The following is a 24,405-nucleotide window of genomic DNA, read 5'->3' on the forward strand; positions in this document are numbered from 1 at the left end:
ATATTTTTCCACTTTCCATCATCAAAAATTCCACGCAGAAATAGTATTTGTAGCGTGACTGCGTGACCTTTCATGAGAAGTAAAAATGGTTTGTCTTTTTTTAATAGAAAGCACTTCTAGAAAGTTCCTAATTCTTCTTTTAATTCATTTGCCTGTTCTCTACTGCAAATATCGTCTGCATTTGCTATTATTTTCACTGATTGTCCTAGCCTTTCCTGCGTGCACGTAAAAATGGTTTGTCTTTTTTTAATAGAAAGCACTTCTAGAAAGTTCCTAATTCTTCTTTTAATTCATTTGCCTGTTCTCTACTGCAAATATCGTCTGCATTTGCTATTATTTTCACTGATTGTCCTAGCCTTTCCTGCGTGCACGTGCGAGCCAGTTGGTATACAGCACCCTTTCTAGTTTTTTTCGCGTGGTGTCGGGCCAAGGTGTGTAAGTCTGACTCGAAAGATATCTGCATATTGCAACACAGGTTCCTATGTTTTCTCCTTTTTCTTTATTTTTATTTTTTATTCTCTTTCTTGCATATGTATGTTATTTTAATTCCCTCAGCGCGTTCCCTCAGATTTGGAAGTAGGCTATGAAAAGTCAATAGACCAGTCAATTGTCAAAAGTCAATTGACCAGAATGACCAGAACTGAAACCTTTTCTATTACTATTTATTTCAAAGAACCCCTGTTGTTTATAACTTTCTCAAGAGAATGTGTTTTTATTTGCCATTTATTTCCATTAGAACATGAAACTGGGTCCGATAAGTTTTTTTGTTTCGTGACTCCAAAGAACTGTATTTGCGATAACATCAACTGAGAAATAAAAAGCAATTCCGCCCGAGAAATTCGCAATTTCTACTGGCTTATTCTTAATAAATTTTACAAGTCATGCAATTAAACTCCGGCAACACTCGATCGAGAGAGATGTAGATTTACATGTAGTAATCAGCCTTCGGGTCACGCAACAGATGTTAGTTTTGCGGAGTTCTGCATGGAAATGTTCAATGGCGGTAAGTGACAACGACAACACTGTTTCAATTTTATTTTCGAGATAGTAGCACAGTTCTTAGTTTAATACAGCTATTGATATTTGCTCTTAAGCGACGATGCAGACTTTCTCGTCTGTAGAAGCCGAAGTTGTAGCACGCTGGAACTAGAAACAAATGTCAACCGACACGCAGCGTGTGACTTTAAAATCCCCTAAAATGAGCAATGATGATGACAAGCAATCAAATTATAGACTGATGAATGCTTTGTGCCGTGCAAAAGCCATATTTGCTGATTTTAGCAATCTCGAGTATAGTTTGTCACATTATAATTGAAGCGTTATTGATAGTGAAATTATCAAACTAATTTTCTCCAAATTCAATGTCTTCCGTCTAAGTCTCAAACGACAAAATCTTTGTCACTTGTTTTTATACCCACATCCACTTTATTTCAACACAATATTTGTTAAAGCTGGTGCTTATGTGGTCTTGCACCTAAGTAATACGTTTACAATAACTTATAAGTTACTGAAATACTTAATACTAAGCGCTAAATACCGAGGTCATTAAAGATATAAAAAATCGTCATTACTTAAATCACAAAGAATCAAACGCCGAAGTGTGTCAGCATTTTCCCATATTCTAATTCATTTTCTTTAAATTGAGCTGCCAAGCTGAAGCACCAAAAAAATAAATAAATAAAAGTATTTGCGGCAAAAAAGAAAAAAAAAGCACTAATATCTTTTTTTTATGCTTCATTGTTCTAGCAACATTCGGACCAAATTACGCGGATTCCGTCAATCAGTCTACATTTAAAAAGTAAATAGCTTTTTATGTGTTAATATATTCTTATCTTAACACGAGGCAAACCTTTGACGCATTTGAGGGTTTGTATCACTTCTTAAAGAATGTAAACACAGAAAAATTATTTTCAATTCATTTCCCTCGTTTATTTTCCGTAACGAACTTATCCAAGATTTGGAATGAAGCGCGAGTGTACGAACTCCCTTCTCCTGGCATGGAAGATATAACCCTCCAGTGGCTACCCAACCTTCCTCCCCGCCCCTTCCTTCCACCTTAATGCTCGGAGGCAAGTTAAGTTGAGAACTGACGGACTGGGTGGATACATCATAAAGTTTGTCTGATTGATGACTAAAAAGCCTGGCCTTAGCTATTGATATTTTTAAAACAATAATACACTTTGTGACTTTGTTGAATATGTCGGATTATTTCAATGTTGTAACTGTTACAATTATCTCTGTAATTTCCCCTCATCGTCTCTTTACATGGCCTGGATGATTAAAATTAGAAAGAATAGTCACATTTTTTTACTTACAGCGATCTTAGATTGGTATTGTGCATAAATATGTCTTTTGGCAAATTCTCCAACTGGTTGTTGCCCAATTGTCTGTCAACAAATGAAGAGAGTTATAGTACGTGTAACAAGTGTTCAGCCGCACGACTGATATAAACGTATTATCATTACCATTAATATCTTCAAGAGGCTAGAAATGTTTTTGGTAAGAACCCAGGTTGCTTATACTGCAACGTATTTATATCTTCAGGTCAATCTGCCAACTCCATTATTTAGTCATCATGCGTAGTTGTCTTTTAAGACATCCATTGATGAGTTGGCCATTCGTCAATCTATTATTTTCAACAGAAAGGATTTCGATGTCGTCATGGGAATCAACATGATGTTCGAGTTTCTTGAGCGGGTTCTTCCTTACAATATAAAATAAAGGGAGAACGTATTTGGAATAGCTTAGACATTTTTCGTAATTTTGTGCAATTTTTGCAATTCTTCTTATTGATTTCGCGTGAGCCAAGCAATTTTGTTAAAATTTCCTTTTCCAAGTTTTGGTTTCGTAGAACAAAATGATTTTGAGGGTTTTTTTTCTTTATTCGAGGCACTTTAAAATTCCTCTCTTCTCCCTTCCTCTCCTCCCATCACCCATTGTTGTGATACAAAAGGTTTTACGGTACAAACTGACACGTAGTGTAGACCTCATCATAAGCCAGGCGATATTGACTTGTTGTATGTTGGGGGGGGTAGGGTAAGTAAAGATACTAAAAGAAGTTTGAAAGGGAAAAGCACTGAACTAATGATACAGAATGTCTGGAATAGACAGAACTGGGCGGAGGAGTATGAGGAAAATTTTCTTGTGTTACGACTGTTTGACGCTGCCAGGTCTAGGTTTCCATACGAGCAACTTAAGTCTTTGAACGTGCACAGAGTTGGACTTCCATGATCTTTTTTTCTCCTTCCAAATTGATGTATTCTTCAGTAGAGAGTCATCGTTTACAAACCTTTTTTCGTGTTCTCTAAACATCCAAAGTGGTTTATAAACGATGGTAAACCGATAAAAAAGTGTGGTTTATTTTTAGGTTTTCCGCCTTCCGGAGCGAAGAGAGACGCGAGATTTGCGCTTGTAATCGTTGCAGGGTAATAGTAGTTAAAATTATCTCTTTGTGCTATCTTATCTCACTATTTTTGTATTTACTACGAGTACGTTTCAGTAGTCGGGTGTGGTTAAAACCAAGGGAAAAACAAGTTCCAGGGGCTCCGCAATCATTGAAGGCAAATGTAAACAAACTTCAGTTGAAGCACAAAGCTGTTTGACGCGAAAATGTCGCAGGGGAGTCGACGTTTAACTGAAAACATGACGTCTTGATTTTTTTGTAAATTTGTTTTACGAAAAAAACTTTAGATCTCAATAACTGAGGTCATTTTACTTTTACTAATAATGTGCTTATTATGTTTTGTATCTTTTTTTTTTGGTTTTCGCTTTTTAGGCTTGGTTAAGTAATAAACTTTAATTTATTTTAAAAAATCGTTCACAACGGGATTCAGAGAAATTTTCTGTTAAAACGTTTCTGTTTGAGGCCACTTTCATATTCTATTTTATATTTTATCTTACACTTTTCTGTAAATAAAGCTTTCTTTACATTTATTACCTTAAAATTTCTCTCTAAATAAAAACAATTTCTGTGGTTCAATGTTGTACACACTTAGCTTCTTATCCTCTAAATATTCCTGCCACCTCTTACAAATTTAAAAAATTAATATTTTATCGTAAGGTTTTCATCGCCGAGAGAATTGCGGGATTTGCGACCGAAAGTATTATAATCGTTGCAGGAATAAATGAGTTAAAATAACATTTTTATGCTATATCATATCACTTTTTTTGTATACACCGGCTATGCAACTACTCACATCAGCACCAGTGGCTAGTGGGGGATATTTAAGTCGCTGTTTTGTGGCTTGTTTAATATCAACCACCAGCTACCTCCACTTCGCTGGATAGTCGTTAGCTATGAAAAATTTCGAAAGAGGACAGACTTAAACTCGAACAAGTGGTACACCTACCAATCTGTTACGATGTACTTTTTAATTCTTTTCCTTGGATTGTATGGTTTGTCCTGATTTCTTAAGGTTTCTAGCAAATTTCCAGCTGCAGGTCATTTAGTTATTTAAGAATCGTGACCGGCATTCGAGCTCTTGCAATTTCTAATTAAGTGTCAACACCATGGATCCGTACTCTGCGTTAAACATGACCGAGTGCTAGACATGAGATTTATAATTCTGGATCACTTAATTTTAAATTCAGTTTTACTACAAGATTGCTCCGCTTTTAGCTATTTTAGAGTCAAAGACCTTTAGACACTCTCGACTAGAGCTGTCCAAACTACCCGCCAAGAAAGGAAAAACTTGGTATGTTCTTGCCTCAAGAAAATTGTACCGACAAACTAAATGCATTTTCCTTTAGATATTTCTGAGAATCTTCATGAGAAGTTAAAAAAAAACCCTCCGAATGCAAGATCTGTGGCAATTCTTTTTGCTGTCCGCGATTTAAACTTTCACTTGATAATTTTTGCCAAGTTTAAGTGTTCTAAACACTTTTGTAAATTCGAACGACAACTCCACGGCCATTTTAATACAAGCTGAGACAACTTAAATAAATTTTGTGAAAGGAAAAGAGTGTAGCGCGAGTAAACAAAATAAGTTGAAAAAAGAAACAATTTCTTTGGTCCAATGTTGTACACTCCTCTCATCCACTGAATATTCCTGCCACCCCTCACAAATTTTAAAATATTTTCCCCCAAAAGGTTTGGAAAAAAGGACACCTTGGAAGCAACCATAATTTAAGCGCTCGAAAATAATGGATATCAGCAGTGAGAAAAACTTTTTCCCTTTGCCTGGTTTTGTTTCCCCCCACAAATTATTATCAGAATTGTTATTTTATGATCGCTAACAAATTTCTGGGTGCAGTTGGTTTAGTTCAAATAAAGCTGATCGAGCGCAACCATAATTTAGGAAGTTTCTTGATCTGTTTAGATATATTCCAGCATGGAATATCATTTTTCAAGAAATGAGGTTTCCTCACAGGTCTCATATTACCCGTATTCCTATATCTACTTTATTAGAAATATAACCAGCAGTGGTTAAATTCAGTTACGGTCATAGGGACCTGGATATCTCTATAAAAAACTTTTCAAATCCGCAGGAGCTAGTGAGTCATCTACCACCGTGATATATTGAGGTGTTTACTGGTGGTATTTTGTTACTCCACTGAGCTTGAGGTAAGATGATTCAGAGACGCTCGAATGTTGGGTCTGGATTTAGGAAGAACTGGTCATTTGGATTAGTACTCCCTCCTGGCCTCTCAATCATTTTTTTCAGATAAACATTTGTAAATTTAGGGTATACCGTAATATTTTTTCATAGACTCTTGAAGAGAAACTAAGAGTGCGTAACACATTTTTAAATTCTCATTTTCAGTTGTTGCACTTTGAGTGTTTTGACGCGCGCATTTAAAATTGGCTCTCACTTTTTGACTAGGCTACAGGAGTCACAAGGCTGATTATTTTTTGTTCTTGTTTTGTTCTTGTTTTTTTTTTCTTTTTCTTCTTCCCTTTGTGTAAAGGAGAGAGATCAGAGGAAAACACATATCTGAACACTGAACTGCATAGAATATTCTTGACTTGATTACTAGACTGGTTAACAATGAGAGGGAAATCGAAGGTGAACATTCAATACAACAATGATTCCTTTACTAAATTTCCTTACAAATTTTTCTTTGATAATCTATTTAGCGTACGAATTTTCCTAAACCAATAGACGTTTCAAAGAACTTTTTCCTAGTCCAGGTATTAATGCAGCTTTATTAAGATATGACCTATACTAGAAAAAGTTCTTTGAAACGTTTTTTCGTATATTGAATATGCGATATCACCCACGCATTCAAAGGTCTGCTTTGAAGGTTGGATTCCATGCGTTCCTCTTAAAACAATATTATTGTAACCGTTTATCATCCAGTTTTAAGACCAGTTCCTATTTAACTTCCACCGATGCGTTAAAGATACTTTCATGAGCGAGAAAATGTAAATTTATTCTCAGGCTGATAAAACAGCATTCGTTATCATTAAATCGGATACCTATCGAATTTGGTTACACTATTGGTCATGAATGAAGTGACATAAACAGTGTACAAATTTGTAAGTGTCTCGCGAAGTGTAGCAGGCAAAATTCTTCAGCACACAAAGCGAGTCGGGTCAAATGACTTTAAAAGAAATAAATACCTTTCATCGCGATTTTAAACTTTCAGTGCTTTGGCTTGGACACTTTATTTCTTTCAGTTTTGCCACCAAAGAGGTAAAAGGTGTAAATTGTTTTCCTTCTCGAGCAAATAATTTGGAAATTTGAAAATATATTTTAAAGATCAACGGCTTGTAAACTCAGTGAAATACACCTATTATTCTTAATATAGTGTGAAGTTGTATAAAAAGTTTGAAAACAAATGTAAAAACAAGAACAGGGAAAAATAAAGTCGTCGAAGATTCAAACGTGTACGACTGACCATGCTTCCTATTCGCTGACGCAATGAAAGTTCGAACAGTTGACTTTGAAATGGCTTTCTGGCGCGCGCGCCCAGGATAAAAACAAACAAGATTTCAAATGTTTTCGTTTTTTCTTATTTTCATTCAATTTTGTGATTCAAGGAAAATTCATTACCTGACGAGGGAATTCCGCGTTAAATTGCACTTGAAAACCGATCGGTTTTTTCGATGTGGCAATAAAAATTCAGTCCATAAAATAACTCGTTTCTGCAAATGTCTTTTGCTAAAAAATAAGATAATTACACAGCTGCAGGATACCGGTCTACAAATGTATGTAACACTGTCTGCAGCCAGCCGTAAACTTGTGCCTTACTGATAGCACTAGAGGTGGGGAAACTAAACCACCAACAACTGCATTTTCATTCGTATTTATTAACCTAGATTTTCCTGCAGAAAACGCAGGAAACTGCATTTTCGAGACCTTTCATGCAAACATTTTCTGCCCCCAGACCCCTTGGTTTAGACGGTCTTTAGCGCTCGAAATTATCTTCTCGTGCGTTCACCTTCAAATCTCGCGCTTCAACTTCTCGAAGAAATCGGAATAATTTTACAAAGTGATTACTCGGCGAACAATAACGTGCAATAATACCAACCAGCGCTACGCTTAAAAATACAAACTTATCAACAATTTATCGGCGGTGTGACGGTACCGGCGTAATTCGTAATTTCGTTCGTCGCTACATACGTGCATTGCATGAAGCAACAAGGTTTGTCGAATGTAATGTATTAGTACGACCCTTAGAAAGCCAATATCACAATGACAACGAGGCTTTTTAATATCATAATTCCCCCGCGGTGGATATTTGATTAGAGAAACTAAAAGCAAGGAATTAGACAGGAATACCGAACGTTACGTTTGGCTTTTCGATTTCATTTCGAAATGGCGTGATACTTTTTTCCGCAGCTTTCAAGTTAAACCTAGGTTTTTGATGCTTCGTGTCAACCTAAAGACGGGTGTTGAAGAGACTAAATGAACACAATTGTTATTCATTTGGAACACGTTACCACCTACTAGTCTTTGTTGGTGATTGTCGGTTTGCTTAGTTTAGTTTTTGCGTCTTCCTGACTTTGTCACCTTTGTCACCTCCACCAATAAAGTATTGGTAGCAGTGTCAGAGTGCCCAATGCGCCATGTCATAACATAACTTAGATACAACGCGCGCTCTGATTAATCAAAAATCTACTGTAATTTCCATGTAAAATCAAATAAATCTGAAATACCTTCCCGTCCTGTTGTCAAATAGTGCTACTACTGGCGAATTCCTAAAGTTTAATTTGCTAAAAGCTTTTGGTTTGAAAGAAACGAGGAGAACACATTGAACGCCAAAAACAACCACAAAAATTAAACTTTTCTAACAATATCAATGTCACCGATTGCTCAGTTTTAGGCATTTTAAAGTGAAAGACCTTCAGAAACTCTCCACTAAAGCTCCCCAAGGCACTCCCCAAGCTCAGGGAAAAACTTCATATGTTCTTGCTCGAGAAAATTGCACCGGAAAAATAAATGCATTTTCCTTTAGATATTTCTGAGAATCTTATCTACTGGATATATGAAAAAAAACCCTTCGAAAGTAGATGTACACTCAAGATTTTTGGCAATTCCGTTTGATTCAATGCTGTATACACTCCTCATCCACTAAATATTCCTGCCACCCCTAACAAATTTGAAAAATATTTTACACCCAAAAGGCTTGGGAAAAGGACACAATGGAAACAACCTTAATTTAAGCGCCGGAAAATAATGGATATCAACAGGGAGAAAGGCGTTCTCCCAATGCCTGGTGTTGTTTCCTATTACAAATCACTATCAGGATTTCTATCTTATGATTGCTAACAAATTTCTGGGTGCCGCTAATTACCTCCACTTTGCTGAATAGTTGTAGGCTATTAAGTATTTCTTAAGAGGAAAGACTTAAACTAGAACGATTGGTACCCCTACCAATCTGTTTCGATGTAATTTTTGAATATGAAAGCAATCTTCGCAGTAATAAACACTACTTAAGTAGTAGTGAAAAGAAGGCCTGTACGGGATTTGAACCCATGACCTCTGCGATACCGGTGCAGTGCTCTATCAACTGAACTAACAAGCCAAGTGGGAGCTGGTCACTGTGTTGGTTCCAAATAAACCCTGAACTTAAGTAGTGTTCATTACTGCGAAGATCGCTTTCATATTCACGTCTTTAACCGCAGTTCAAATATATGACTTCCATATATTCACAACCGATGTTATTTTTATTCCTTTTCTCCTATTTTCTTTCTTTTCTTTTTTTCCTTTTTTTGCGATTAAAACGCATACAAACTATCTCGCGCAGTATCACTGAATTTCTTAGTGCGTGCATTCTGAGTCAGAGAAACCGAATGCTAGAAACGAGATTTACAAATGTCTTCGAGAGAGTGCAGAAGCTTCTAATCAACATTTAATAGTACGGAATGTATGGGCTTTCTCAGTTTCCTTAAATTTTCGGTAAATTTCCAACTGCAAGTCATGTAACTTATGTAAAGCGCTTTTGGACCATTGGGAATTTTTATAGAATGACAATGTAGTTTTGTAGGTTTAGGATTTTGTCATTTTTATTATGCAAAGCGCTTTTGGACCATTGGGAATTAGCGCTCTATAAATACTGTATATTATTATTATTATTATTATTATTATTCTTATATTATTAGTTATTTGGGAACCATGACCGGCAGTCGACCTCAATTTTGTGTCAACGTCCATGGCTCTGTATTCTGAGACCAGCGTTAAGGATCGTCGAACGCTAGACATGAGATTTATAAATCACTTTGGTATCACTTTGCGGTTTCTCGTCGACATTTGATGGTTTGGATTGTGTAGGCTCTCTAAATTTGTTGGACTTTTAGAGAAATTTCAAACTTCCGTTCACTCAGTAGTTTGAGAACTTTGATCGGCTGTCGATTAGGTAACAAAAGTGTACGAATATATTTACGTCAAACAAAACTAACTTTACAGTTATGGACAGAATATGGTTTCATTCTAAGCTTAAGTCACAAAATCTCCGAACCTCCTTTTTGTAAGATATTTGCCTCCCTTTTGTACCGGCTTCATATGTTTTTTCAAGTAAGCTTTCAAGATCGTGTGCTCGAAAGTTTGTTTTATCAATCCAAATTATTGTTTTCAAAAGACTCCACTTCAATAGTCCCCCATTTGTATATTATCGCGGTGAATGGAGAGCTAATTGGTTCGTGAATATGGAAATTTCGGCGAGAGAAGAAAGAATTTCGTTTATAAAATGTCGTCTGCGGTACATACTTGAGCACCTATTTCGAATCCTTGTTTACCCATTTCTAACTACGTGACCACACACTTAAAAAGGTTCATTTCTAGGGCTGGTCATTTTATGAAGAAAAATTATCATTTAGGGAGACGAGAAGTAGCACATAGAGTAGAGGTCAAAATAAGGGAGAGGTGGATCTAAGGGTACTGTGCATCAGCATTAGAGGAAAGAGGACATATCGGTCATTTACAGATGAAGCATTATTTGTCTGTTCAGTAGATTTGGATTTAAAGCGTCTTTTAAATAGATAAAGAAGAGAATAAATTGACAAGTCCGATAACAAGGTGTTTTTGCTGAAAATGTCTGATGGTAATCCCTTCAACTGATTGTTGTCCAACCGCCTAACAAAATATCATTTAAAGGCGGTATTTAGTAGGTTACACCAATTAAGAACACATAAAATGCTCGCAAACAGACTGTTAACGTCAGTAAAGCGATGCTTTTTTTAAGTCTGTGATAAGAAAACGAGCTATACTGTAGAACAAAATGACTTTGAGGGTTTTTTATTCAAAGCATTGAAAACAACTGAACACTAAAATTCCTCTACGGAGTAAATAGCAACACACAAATCGTTGCAAGATGTAATGTACTTATACGATTATAAGAGGAAAAAAATAGAAATTAAAACTTTAGAGCAAGCCCTGCTTTATCGCCATATATCTAGCTTTTCTTTGACATCTGCAACCTTCTAGAAGTTAGACTCCTGTCTTTACACCAGTTTGGAAGGAATACATCGATAAATCAGAAATCGTATTGTGTTGTTAATACCAACATCAATCAACTTGAATGTTTTAGAAATTCGTCATTCTTTGGAAAAAATTGACTATTTTTAAGATTTTACAATCTCCTACTCTTTTCAAAAGAGTAGGAGACTGTAAAGTACATCCCGGCCTCCATTTCACTGAGCCGAAAGTATGTCTAACGGAAAGCTATGCAGCTGGTTGTTTGCTCAAGAAACAAGAAATTTTTCCAACCATGTTCAACATGAACGGGTTATAATGCTGATAAGATATGCTTTTATTCATCAGGACCTAGTTGTTTGAAGCCCCATTAGCGCTAACCTATGATTACATTTTAACCCGGATTTCTTTATTCCTTCATTCTAAAGCCTTTTTGGGATAATTTTCTATATCGCTTTTAGAGTATCCAGTCATCACATTCTTGACAAAAAGAATTCGATTGAATTTTTTTTTTAAGCTTTCAGATCTGAAATCAGTTTCAAACTAATCATGGGTTATCTTAACCCTACTTTGAACAACCTCGCCCAGTAGATTAAGGTAAAGGGTCTTAGTTAACAGTCAAAGTTGGTTATTGCTCCTGTAAACTTTCCGTGGCCAGTCTCTTCGTCGGTTATAACCCAAGCCCTAATTAAGATGTTGCTACATATGTGTTGAATAGGCGCAGTTTGAAATGCGAATTTATGAAGCTGTTAATTAATCAATGGAAAGAGGAAACGAATTTAGCTTACAGCCACCCCGGGTGAGAGTTGTTACCGTGATGAATACCCTTGGTTTTCAAAACGGCTAATGACGAATACTAATATTTATTATTATCGACATATCATGAAATCACTGCCCTTTTAAATTGAAATGCACACAACATAATTTGTTAATCTTAGCTCACAGCCAAGCCAGGTGAGTATTGTTGCTGAAAATGTCTCGTGACAAGTCGTTCAGCTAGTTGTTACTCAAGCCCCTGTTTACAATTTCTTTTTCTTTGTGGATATCGACACGGAACGAATTTTCCGAAACCAATGCTTGTCTCAAAGGACATTTGTAAGTCCAAGTGTTAATGCCGCTTTATTAGGATGTAACCCATAAGATGCGACAGCACCCACGCATCAAAATGCCTACTTTCCAGGTTGGATTCCATGCGTTCCCCTTAAAGGCCAAGATTTTTTTTACACCATATTTTTTCCCCCGAACGACAACAACATTTTGAGTCACAGATCATAAGGATTTTAATTAAATGCTATAAGACTATATATGTATGTATTCCTTATAAAATTATCTTTCCAAAAAGCTGTGTTTTTATGTAATTAATAACAATTTGAGCCTTTCAGGGTAAGCACAGTACTTGCTCACTGTTTGCGATGAACCCTAAAAGATGAAAACATTGTCATATTTCATGATGGAAAAGATCCCTGCCTGGTTTAGTTTTATGTTAACCAGATTCTGCAATTTCTAAGGAGCAGAATGCAAAAAACCCCTTGTGAATATCATAAAAAGAACAGAAATTATGCATTTTTTTGTAATTTCGATCCGGCTCCAAAATGTCAAGCCTTTCAACAACAAACCTGATCTGAAATCTAATAACAGGCAAAGGAGTTTAGAAAAAACCCTTCCATTTGCTCAAAAGGTATATCAAAAGCACAAAACAGTTCAGTGTTCTGAATACAATAAAATAAAAATTCTGAATACAATAAAATTCCCTGAAATTCACAAGCCAGTTGCAATCAGTTCTTGCTAAAAGTTGCAGAGACTAAACTCTCGATTTCAAATGTTCAGAAGAAGACAATGTTGTTTGTGTAAATGCAAAGTACATGTCCAGCAGTCTTTACTACCGCCAGTAAATAGGTGATGTATGCCATTTTTCCCAGCAATTTCTGTCCTTTGTGATGCATAACGGAGTGCGATTACAAGTAAAACAGACAATTTGTGACTTGTATCGAAAGTTCTTTCCCAGATCCTGCCCTCGTCTTACACGCGCACCTCTTCCTCGACCACGAGTACTTGTAGGACTCACACTACGATCACGTCCGCCATTATCACTGACTTCTTCATTGCTAACATCTGCATGTTTATAAAAAGAAATTCACATAAGAAGACAAAGAAAAACGAAGTGAAATTATTCGTAAATGACAAATATTTTTCTCCAAATGTAAACAAAGAGCACAAACCTACCAGAACCATCGCTATTTTCGATGAATTCACTCTCACTTTCGCTTGAATCGCCATTGTTTTCGCTTTCTGACACATCTGGTAAGTCTTCCTCGCTTTCATCATCGAAATCACTGACTTCTTCATCATTTACAACTCTCTCCAGAACCTCTTCCAAAGTAAAATACCGCGCCGCCATCTTTAAATCGCCAGCAGTATTCACACAAGAAAATATCGAAGAAAAAACTGTCTTGCGAACAGGAATTCGCCAGGAACTGACTCGATAAGAGGCATAACATTTCAACGTATCCAATAATAAGCTTTGTACTTCAATCCCAGAATGCCAGTCGAAGTAAGCCCACATTTTGAAGACCACGTGTTGAATCGTACAAATTTGTACGATTGGGTCTTAAAGGGTTAAGAAAGACTCCAAACTTACAGTTTTTCCAGCTTGGTATTGTTACTGAAAACTCCCGATGGTAAATTCCTCAGCTGGTTGTTGTTCAACTGCCTATCAAAAATAATTTGAAATATTTTTAATTGTAAGGTATACGACAACAAAGTTCAGAGAATAAGAGGCTCGAAAAAAACTTGTAACTTCTTTTCTCATACTCTGATATAAGGGCCTAAAATATACAGGTGATTAATAAAGAGGAAGTTTGTGTGATGCTTCTTTCACGTCCATTGTATGCTATTTTTTTAAGCGATTTGATTCCAACAACTTTTTTATATATCTATATCTAAGGTTATGTAACCTTTGCACCCGAAAGTATTATAATAGTTGCAGGTATAAATAAGTTAAAAAATCAATTTTTGCTGTTTTATCTCACTGTTTTAGTATACACCAAAAGAACCACTCACATCAGTATCGGTGGCTAGTGGTGGATATTTAATTCGCCGTTTTGCAGCTTGGTAAATATCTACCGCGAGCTACCTCCACCTCGCTGAATAGTTGGTAGCTATGAAGGATTTTTAAAGAGGACACTTAAACTCGAACAATTGATACCCCTACTAGTCTGTTTCGATGTAATTTGTATTCTTTTCTTTCCTTTTTTTTCCTTTTTTTGCTATTAAAACGTATACAAAACATCCCGCATAGTATGACGGAGTACGTGCATGCATCTGAGTCGGCGGAAACCGAACAAAGAAATAAGAAATGAGATTTATAAATATCTTCGAGATCGCTCAGAAGCTTCACATCAGCTTATAATAGTTTGGGATGTATAGGCTGGGCGTAGTGTGCTCGATGAAAAGTTCCCCTCGACATTAACTGGTCGCAACATCTATATCAACGCAACAGCAGTTCGATCTGGAAATACCTTTGTTGCTTGATTCTGATGGTGAAAGCGAACGATATTTATATCTCCAGACGGCTTTATTGAGAATTTCGAAAACTAATGTTGTAACTAAGCCTTCATGTTCCTCTTAGCTAAATGAAATATTCAGGAAAGATTGATTCGTTAAAAATATTACTCTTCCATGATCTTTCTGACACTAATTACCACATAGAGCAACGGGTAAAATATAGATTTCAGCTCTCTTCGTTCGACCCGACTCTGCGTTGAATTGATTCACGGTGTACATATATGCTGTGCAACGTCACGTTATTGTCTAGTTTTTCAGGAAATTGCTTTCTTTTAAAGATGCATCTTGCGGCATTTCTCTGTTCTTATGGATACTTATCACCTAAAGACCTGTGAATTGTGAAATTAACCAGTGTAGCTGACTTAGTAAAGAGACTAGACAAGAAAAAAAAGAGATGGTGTGAAGGAAAACGATCCCAGCATTTCCTTCTTTACACTGTGCTTTTCATTGATAAAGTAATGTAGAAAATAAGCATTTCAGCTTCCTTTATTTTTTTTTCTCTTTTTTTCTCTGAGAAATACTGGCAAGGATAGTCAATCTGGTAAAAAAGCTATCAATGATGTAAGAACGAAAACTGTGATGCAGAGTACAATTGACGACTACACTCCCCGAGTGAAATTCAGGTACACGTGGCCCAAGCTCTCTATGAGACAGAAGCTTCTTACGGGTGTTTAGGCTCTCCTCTGTAACTCTCCAGAGAGAATTTTAAATGACCAGCCTTTTTTAAAGTCCTGCGAACCCGCGGTAAGAAGTTCTTGTGAAACCCGGAGACAGTTACAACACGGTAGGCCTGGACGCAAGTCAAATCTCTACCCAAAGACCAGCCCCTAGTCGAACATACTTGACCAATAATGACACTCAGCCACCCGTGGAAAGAAAAAGAGTGGTGGAAATCCCGCGCTTGTAAAGTGTCACTCTATAAGTCTTCGATAAGCTTAAACACAACTATCTGGCTTTCGCGCTGCAGAGTATCGAAAAATTATCGCTATCTACGGAGTAAATATCAACACACAACATAAAATCGTTTCACGATATAATATACTTAAAAGATTATGAAGGAAAAAATAATAGAAATTAAAACTTTAGAGCAAGTCCTGCTGTATCGCCATATATCTAGCTTTTCTTTGACATCTGCAACCATTTTGATGCCTTCTAGTAGTTAGACTCCTGTTTTTACGCCAGTTTGGATGGAATGCAACGATAAATAAGTAAATTTCCAACTGCAGGTCATATAGTAATTTAAGAATCGTGACCGGCATTCGTGCTCTTGCAATTTCTAATTAAGTGTCAACATCCATGGATCCGTACTCTGAGACCTGCGTTAAACATGACCGAGCGCTGAGGTTTCTAACTCGGGATCACTTAATTTTAAATTCAGTTTTACAACAAGATTGCTCCGTTTTAGGTGTTTTAAAGTCAGAGACCTTAAGAAAGCCTCGACTAGAGCTCCTCAAACTACTCGCCAAGAAGGGAAAAACTTGCTATGTTCTTGGTTCAAGAAAATTGTACCGACAAACTAAATGCATTTTCCTTTACATATTTCTGAGAATCTTATGTACATGATAAGTAAAAAAAAAAACCCTTCACATGTAAATGCGTACTCAAGATCTATAACAATTCTTTTTGCTGTCCGCGATTTCAACTTTCACTTGATAATTTTTACCAAGTTTAAGTGTACTAAACACTTTTGTAAATTTAACGACGACTTCAAGGCAATTTTAGTTCAAGCTGAGACAGCTTAAATAAATTTTGTGAAAGGAAAATAGTGTCGCGCGAGTAAACAAAATAAGTTAAAAAGAAACAATTTCTTTGGTCCAATGTTGTACACTCTTCTCATCCACTCAATATTCCTGTCACCCCTCACAGATTTTAAAAATATTTTCCCCCAAAAGGCTTGGAAAAAGGACACAATGGAAGCAACCCTAGTTTGAGCGCTCAAAAATAATGGATATCAGCTGTGAGAAAAACTTTTTCCCTTTGCCTGGTTTTGTTTCCTCTCAGAAATTATTATCAGAATTGTTATTTTATGATCGCTAACAAACTTCTGGGTTCAGTTGGTTTAGTTCAAATATACCTCATCGAGCGCGACTATGATTTAGGAAGTTTCTTGTTCTGTTTAGACATATTCCCGCATGGAATATCATTTTTCAAGAAACGAAGTTTCCTCACAGGTCTCATATTGCCCGTATTCCTGTATCCACTTTATTAGAAATATAACCAGCAGTAGTTAAATTCAATTACGGTTATAGGGAAAAGGATATCTCTAAAAAAAAAAACTTTTTAAATCCACAGGAGCTGGTGAGTCATCCACCACCGTGATATATTGAGGTGTTTGTGGTATTTTGTTACTCCACTGAGCTTGAGGTGAGATGATTCAGAGACGCTCGAATGTTGGGTATTTATTTAGGAATAACTGGTCAATTATATTGGTAACCCTCCTGGCCTCTCAATAATTTTTTCAGATTAACATTTGTAAATTTAGGGTATACCGCAACTTTTTTTTTCTTAGACTCTTGAAGAGAAATTAAGTGTGCGTGACACATTTTTAAATTCTCAATTTCAGTTGTTGCACTTCAAGTTTTTTGACTTGCTCATTCAAAATTGGCTCTCACTTTTTGACCAGGCTACATGTGTCACAAAGCTGATTGTTTTTTGTTCTTGTTTTGTTCTTATTTTTTTTCTTTTTTCTTCTTCCCTTTGTGCAAAGGAGAGAGATCAGAGGAAAACACATATCTGAACACTAAACTGAATAGAATATTCTTTACTTGTTAGCTAGACTGGTTAAGAATGAGGGGGAAATCGAAGGTGAACATTCAATACCACAATGATTCCTTTACTAAATTTCCTTACACATTTTTCTTTGATAATCTATTTAGCGAACGCATTTTCCTAAGCCAATAGACGTTTCAAAGAAATTTTTTTCTAGTCCAGGTGTTAATGCAGCTTTATTAAGATATTGTTCATAACCGTTTATCATCGAGTTTTAAGACCAGTTCCGATTTAACTTCCACCGAGGCGTTAAAGATACTTTCATGAGCGAGAAAATGAAAGTTTATTCTCAGGCTAATAAAACAGCTTGGTTATCATCAAATTGGATACCTATCGAATTTGGTTACACAATTGGTCATGAATGAAGTGACATTAACTGTGTTCAAATTTGTCAGTGTCTCGCGAGCTGTAGCAGGCAAAATTCCTCAGCACACAAAGCGAGTCGGGTCAAATGACTTTAAAGCTCCACTGATCAGTCTCAGAATCGCATAATTGAAAAAAATATCGCGGTCTGATTGGTCAACGAAGCGAAGTATTTAGCGTGGAATTGCGAGTTGAAAACGAGGCTAAGTGGTATTGTTTTGCATCTGCGTAAACATAACACATATCGTCAAATTGTTAAAAAATTTTCTATAGTGTCATTTTAAGGGTTTTTTTTAAAAACGATTGTCAACTTTTGAAGAGCCAAAAACAAAAAGCGTTTTTGAAAGTGAGTCAGTTTCTTCCCTGTTTCGAAATGAACAACAAATTCTTATTGAGGCATGAAAGCTGGAAAATCCTGTGAACACGGTCCAGAAAATGGCATGCAAATGTTCAACCAAACAAGACAAAGTAGCGAGAACGGAAGAAGTGCCAGGGTCGATTGTCATATATACAGAAGAAGAAATAAATACCTTTCATCGCGATGTTAAACTTTCAGCGCTTGTGCTTGGACACTTTATTTCTTTCAGTTTTGCGACCAAAAGAGGTAAAAGGTGTAAATTATTTTCCTTCTCAAGCAAATGATTCGGAAATTTTAAAAAAGATTTTAAAGATAAACGGCTTTTAACTCAGTGAAATACATCTTGATATAGTGTGAAGCCTGTTTAAAAGTTTGAAAACAAATGTAAAAACACGCACAGGGAAAACTAAAGTCGTCGAAGATTAAAATGTGTACGACTGACCTTGTTTCCTATTCGCTAACGCAATGAAAGTTCCAACAGTTGCCTTTGAAATTACCTTCTGGGGCGCGCGCCCATGATAAAAACAAACAAGATTATCTGGTTTTTTTTTCTTATTTTCCTTCTGTTGTGCGATTCAAAGAAAATTCATTACCTGACGAGGGAATTTCGCGCTAAATTACACTTGAAAACCGATATCGGTTTTCAAGTGCAATTTCACGCGGAATTTCCTCGTCAGGTAATGAATTGCCCCATAGTATTTTTTGATGTGGCAATAAAAATTCAGTCTATAAAAGACCTCGTTTCCGCAAATGCCTTTTGCGAAAAAATCAGATGATAACATAGCCGCATGATACCGGTCTACAAATGTATGTAACACTGTCGGCAGCCAGCCGTAAACTTGTGCCTTACTGATAGCACTAGAGGTGGGGAAACTAGATCACGAACAAGTCCATTTTCATTCGTATTTATTAACCTAGATTTTCCTGCAGAAAACGCAGGAAACGGCATTTCCGAGACCCTTCATGTAAACATTTTCTGCCCCCAGACCCCTTAGTTTAGATGGTCTTTAGCGCTCGAAATTATCTTCTCGTGAGTTCACCTTAAAAATCTCACGCTTCAACTTCTCGAAGAAATCGGAATAATTTTACAAAGTGATTACTCGGCGAACAATAACGTGCAATAATACCCACCAGCGCTACGCTTAAAAATACAAACTTATCAACAATTCATCGGCGGTGTGACGGTATCGGCGTAATTCGTAATTTCGTTCGTCGCTACATACGTGCATTGCATGAAGCAACAAGGTTTGTCGGTTGTAATGTATTAGTACGACCCTTAGAAAGCCAATATCACAATGACAACGAGACTTTTTAATATCATAATTGCCCCCGCGGTGGATATTTGATTAGATAAACTAAAAGCAAGGAATTAGACAGGAATACCGAACGTTACGTTTGGCTTTTCGATTTCATTTCGAAATGGCGTGATACTCTTTGCCGCAGCTTTCAAGTTAAACTCAGGTTTTTGATGCTTCGTGTCAACCTAAAGACGGGTGTTGAAGAGACTAAATGAACACAATTGTTATTAATTTGGAACACGTTATCACCTACTAGTCTCTGTTGGTGATTGTCGTTTTGCTTAGTTTAGTTTTTGCGTCTTCTTGACTTTTGGCCGCAGCTTTCAAGTTAAACTCAGGTTTTTGATGCTTTGTGTCAACCTAAAGACGAGTGTTGAAGAGACTAAATGAACACAATTGTTATTAATTTGGAACACGTTATCACCTACTAGTCTTTGTTGGTGATTGTCGTTTTGCTTAGTTTAGTTTTTGAAAAAGACGCCAGCTGATTAGTCATACGATTATCATTATTGTCACTAGTGAAAAAAACCGTGTGGCTTGCTCGCCGCTCCTCTTGACCGACAAATTGCACATTTCTAAGAGCTTAGGCGCATTTTTATTTTAAGAAAGATGGCTTCAAATCAGACTAACCGTTTTCAGAGCCAAGGTTTATCGGTAGAAGAGTTCATAGACGGAGAGAAAATGAGAACACTAAGAAAAAGACTAAACAATATGTTGCTCTGTTCCAGGAATTTCTTGTTTTGAAAGGCAAGACGAGGCAATTGAACGAATGACCCCTCAAGCGCTAAACATGTTTAGTTCATTCTAACGGTTCGCAAAAAAGAAGACAACTAGGAATACGAGTCTAATTCCTTAAGGGCATTCTTCGCTAGCTTTTAGCTCCATTTGAAGAGAGAAAAAACTATGGACTTTGCATTATGATAGACGAAAAACATCAAAAAAAAAAAACACGATGTTGCTCTGTTCCATGAATTTCTTGTTTTGAAAGGCAAGACGAGACGAATGGACGAATGACTCCTCAAGCGCTGAACAAGTTTCTCAGCGAGTTCCTTATAACGGTTCGCAAAAAAGAACACAACGAGGAATACGAGCCTAATTCCTTAAGGAACTTATTCGCTAGCTTAGGATTCTTATCAAAGCGAGGTGCCATTTTGAGTCAAACATGGTCGGACACCTTGAAAACAAAGGGCAACACGCAAGCAGTGTACAACAAATTTGACATGAAAGTAATTCTGATGCCTCTTTGAAAAGAAAAAGAAGCTTGAACAATAGACATCGCAAGATCTTTGGCTATGTTACAAAAGAATACTCAATGCACTAGAAGCGCACACATCGAGTTCTGGATGCACTTGAATAGTCTGTTTAACAAATGCAGACGTACAGTTACTTTAATCCCTATCAAATTATGTCAAGACAAACAAAACTTCAAAAGTACAGCCATCCTGCCTCGAAGAAGGACAGATTTTGTCAAGCGTAACAATTTGACAGATCAGTACCTGAATGTTTTTTTTAAATTATTAATTAACCACTTGACGTGAATTCTAAGAGGTGAAATTGACATTGACAGCTCGTAGTTGGCAAATGAATTGTTGTTGTTGTTGTTGTTTAAAGGTGCTGTTGTTGTTGTTTAAAGGTGCAATCGGAAATGGATAAAGATGTTCATATGGTGTCTCGAACTTTAGTGGACTACCAGAGACCTAGCTGGTACCTTTTAGGGTGTTTTTCGCTTAAGAAAAAACCTGAAATAAGCATTACTAGGACGAATTTAATGATCTGACTTGAGCATCCAGAGCATATCAAGAAAAGGGTTTTTATTTTTGGGATTTTTCAATTTTTTTGTGTTTGAATTGGTACTTTCTATAGGTATAGGGATATACACCAATTGCTGCCACTCCCACACGGATATGACTCAGGTACCTTTTATAATTTTTTAGGGGTCGTTTTCGCAATTCCCGGCGCCCACTCCCGCCCTCTTATGTATAGGAGTCCCCCGGTGAGTGCTGATACGTGCAGCACACTTGAAATTTAGCAAGGAAAAATTTTGATGTGATTTTTTGGTGAAGAGAAAAAAGTTTTGTCAGCGTCTAGTAGCTGGTATAAAAGGACCCTTTACCACCATGTGCATAATTACGCGTCCCGCTAGACGGCGGGAAGCCAACAAAGTGCTCAGACATTAATATATAAAACTCTGTCTCTGTCTGGATTTTTGCTAGCCTATTGACCAATTCCCGATCGAAACCTAACTCTGACGGGACGCGTAATTTTGCACAAGGTAGTAAGTATAGCCTACTTTCCGCAGCCAGGTTGTATGAATTTTTCAGAAGTCTTGAGTACATCTGTGATACACACTTGCCAATCCCTCTATCGGCTTTCGGAATCGACTTAAACCTACCTTTATTATGGCCGGACACTTCTTTAGACGCTCTATGTCTACTGTTGGAATCACGACTCCACCCAACACCGAGGTTTCATCTATGAGTGGGGTAAATTGTAAAATCATCGATATCTTTTGGCGTCTCGAAGATGCCGGCACCCGACAAAATAATTGAAAACTTGCAACTCCGCAAGTGACTTGAAATGTCTTTTTGACAACTACACAAGGGAACGACTTGAGATATGCAACTTCCGTCTTCTCGATAACTAAACCCACAAGTTCCACTAGCGAACGATTTAAATGAACAGCAAAACTCCATATTATCATGTAAGATCAGACGCTTATACAACAGATCACCTAGATAAATCAGTATGTAGCTTGTCAATCAAATTAACTTTTGTAAACATTCTTTGACTTCCACCAGCAAAGGAATCATTGATGGATCTGGACATTTTAGATTTCTGAATGCAATAATTCCTTGAAGATTTTTCAAGATATCATGCAAAGAGGGAGAAAAGCATCTCTTGGTATTTCGGAGATTGATTTAACCTTGAATATATATATATATATATATATATATATATATATATATATATATATATCTGTCACGCTTGTCATGTAACTGATATAATAAGATGGAGTAGATGTATGGCCGTGTACATTTCATAGTCGCTAGCAAGTAAATTTTGCTGACTTTGAGTTCGTCTCAAGATAGAACAACACAAATACGCAAGGAAATATTTACAGTAACTTTATAACCATGCTTTTGTCTTTCGACATAGGAAAAGTATGTCGGACAAAAGTATTCACAAAAATCTAAATATTTCTTTGCCAGCTTCAGTAATGACGGGGAATTAAGTTTAGATGATAAAACAAAGGTTTATGTTAACAGAACTACCGGAGGTCAAGTAAATTCGTTACATGAGGTCACACAACTCGGGTAATATTCACGGTCAAAATTTGCATATTTGAGCGGTCAAACTAAAAAAATTATTTCTCGAAAACTAAAATACATTTTCACGAAAAAACTACACCACAATTATTAGGACATATTGAGCTACCAAACATGAAAGTAGGAGTGGAAGCAAATTTTGGGTGACTTGCCGCTGTTTGTCTGATGCATGTTGACATTTAGCTGTTAATTTTCTTTAAATTGAGTTGCCAAGTTCAAGCACCGAAAAATTTGCAAACCAGATGCGTTCCGAGGCTGTCGATAGAATATTTGCAGCAAAAAAGAAAAAAAATGGCTAACATGTTTTTTTTTCCTTCATTGTTCCAGCAACGTTCGGACCAAATCTCGCGGATTCCTTCTATTCTATATTTAAACAGCAGAGAGCTTTTCCCTTGTTTATATATCATCATCTAAACACGAAGGGAAAGTGGGAGAATTTAAGAAAGTTATGCAAACGTTAGACACAATTAAGGGTTTGCATAGCTTTAGAAAGTATCCAAAAAATTCTTGCCAATTCATGTTCTTGTTTACTTTCTGTAACGAACTTATCCAAGATTTAGAATCAAGCGCGAGTGGACGAACTCCCTTCTCCTAGCATGGAAAATGTAACCCTCCAGTGGCTACCCAACCTTCCTCCCCGCCTCTTCCTTCCACCCTAATCCTCGAAGGCTAGTTAGGTTGAGAACTGATGAACTGGGTGGATACATCGTAAAGTTTGTCTGATTGATGACTAAAAAGCCTAACCTTTGCTATTGATATTATTTTAAAACAATAATACACTTTGTGACTTTGGTGAATATGTCTGATCGTTGCAATGCTGTAACTGTTACAATTATCCCTGTAAGTCTTTCGTTTCCCCTGCTCATTGTCCCTGTACATTGCCTGCATGATTAAAATTAGAAAGAATGGTCGTCACTGTTGACTTACAGCCTTTTCAGCTTGTTATTTTTCATAAATATGTCTTTCGGCAAATTCTCCAACTGGTTGTTCTCCAAGTGCCTGTCGACAAATGACGATAGTTAGTCTTCAGCCGCATTACTGATATAAACGTATTATCATTATCATCAATATATTCAAGTGACAAAAATGTTTTTGGTAAAAGCCCAGGTTGCTCATAGTACAGCAACGTATTTATATTTTCAGGTAAATCTGTCAACTCCATTATTTAGTTTCGCCCATCAGGTGCATATGTCTTTTAGGACATCCATCCATAAGTAACACATTCGTCAATCCAATATTTTCCACAGAAAATAATTCAATGTGTTCTTGTTTACTTTCTGTAACGAACTTATCCAAGATTTAGAATCAAGCGCGAGCGGACGAACTCCCTTTTCCTAGCATGGAAGATGTAACCCTCCAGTGGCTACCCAACCTTCCTCCCCGTCCCTTCCTTCCACCCTAATGCTCGAAGGCTAATTAGTCTTAGAACTAATGGCCTGAGTGGGTACATCATAAATTTTCTCTGATTGATGACTAAAAAGCCTAGCCTTAGCTACTGATATTTTTTAAAACAAGGATACACTTTGTGACTTCGGTGAATATGTCTGATCATTGCAATGTTGTAACTGTCACAATTATCCCTGTAAGTCTTTCGTTGTCCCTGCTCATCGTCCCTGTACATTGCCTGCATGATTAAAATTAGAAAGAATAGCCTTCACTGTTGACTTATAGCCATCCTAGGTCGATATTGTTCATAAATATGTCTTTTGGCAAATTCTCCAACTGGTTGTTGCCCAAGTACCTGTCGACAAATGACGATAGTTAGTCTTCAGGCGCATTACTGATATAAACGTATTATCATTATCATCAATATCTTCAAGTTTCAAGAAATGTTTTTGGTAAGAGCCCATGTTGCTCATAGTACAGCAAGG

General features: G+C 36.7%; 2 protein-coding genes across 2 annotated transcripts in view; both read right to left on the reverse strand.

Moving 5' to 3' along the window:
- LOC149052307 (uncharacterized) overlaps positions 1–24,405 on the reverse strand; it is a 104,935-nt gene that overhangs the window by 68,406 nt on the left and 12,124 nt on the right. The window contains exons 7-9 of the mRNA XM_089192742.1: positions 13,495–13,566; positions 10,446–10,517; positions 2,316–2,387 (exon numbers count right to left, since the gene is read on the reverse strand). Of these exons, the coding sequence (XP_089048868.1) occupies positions 2,316–2,387; positions 10,446–10,517; positions 13,495–13,566 (216 nt within the window). The remainder of the gene's footprint in view (positions 1–2,315; positions 2,388–10,445; positions 10,518–13,494; positions 13,567–24,405) is intronic.
- On the reverse strand, positions 12,112–13,476 carry LOC149052311 (uncharacterized). Its single transcript, XM_089192822.1, has 2 exons — positions 13,080–13,476; positions 12,112–12,968 (listed from the first exon to the last, which is right to left on the reverse strand). The coding sequence occupies exons 1-2, from the start codon at positions 13,417–13,419 to the stop codon at positions 12,736–12,738; spliced, it is 573 nt and encodes a 190-aa protein (XP_089048948.1). The 5' UTR covers positions 13,420–13,476; the 3' UTR covers positions 12,112–12,735.

This window comes from Pocillopora damicornis, chromosome 1, assembly GCF_964200805.1.
Source record: "Pocillopora damicornis chromosome 1, jaPocDami1.2, whole genome shotgun sequence".
NCBI lineage: Eukaryota > Metazoa > Cnidaria > Anthozoa > Scleractinia > Pocilloporidae > Pocillopora > Pocillopora damicornis.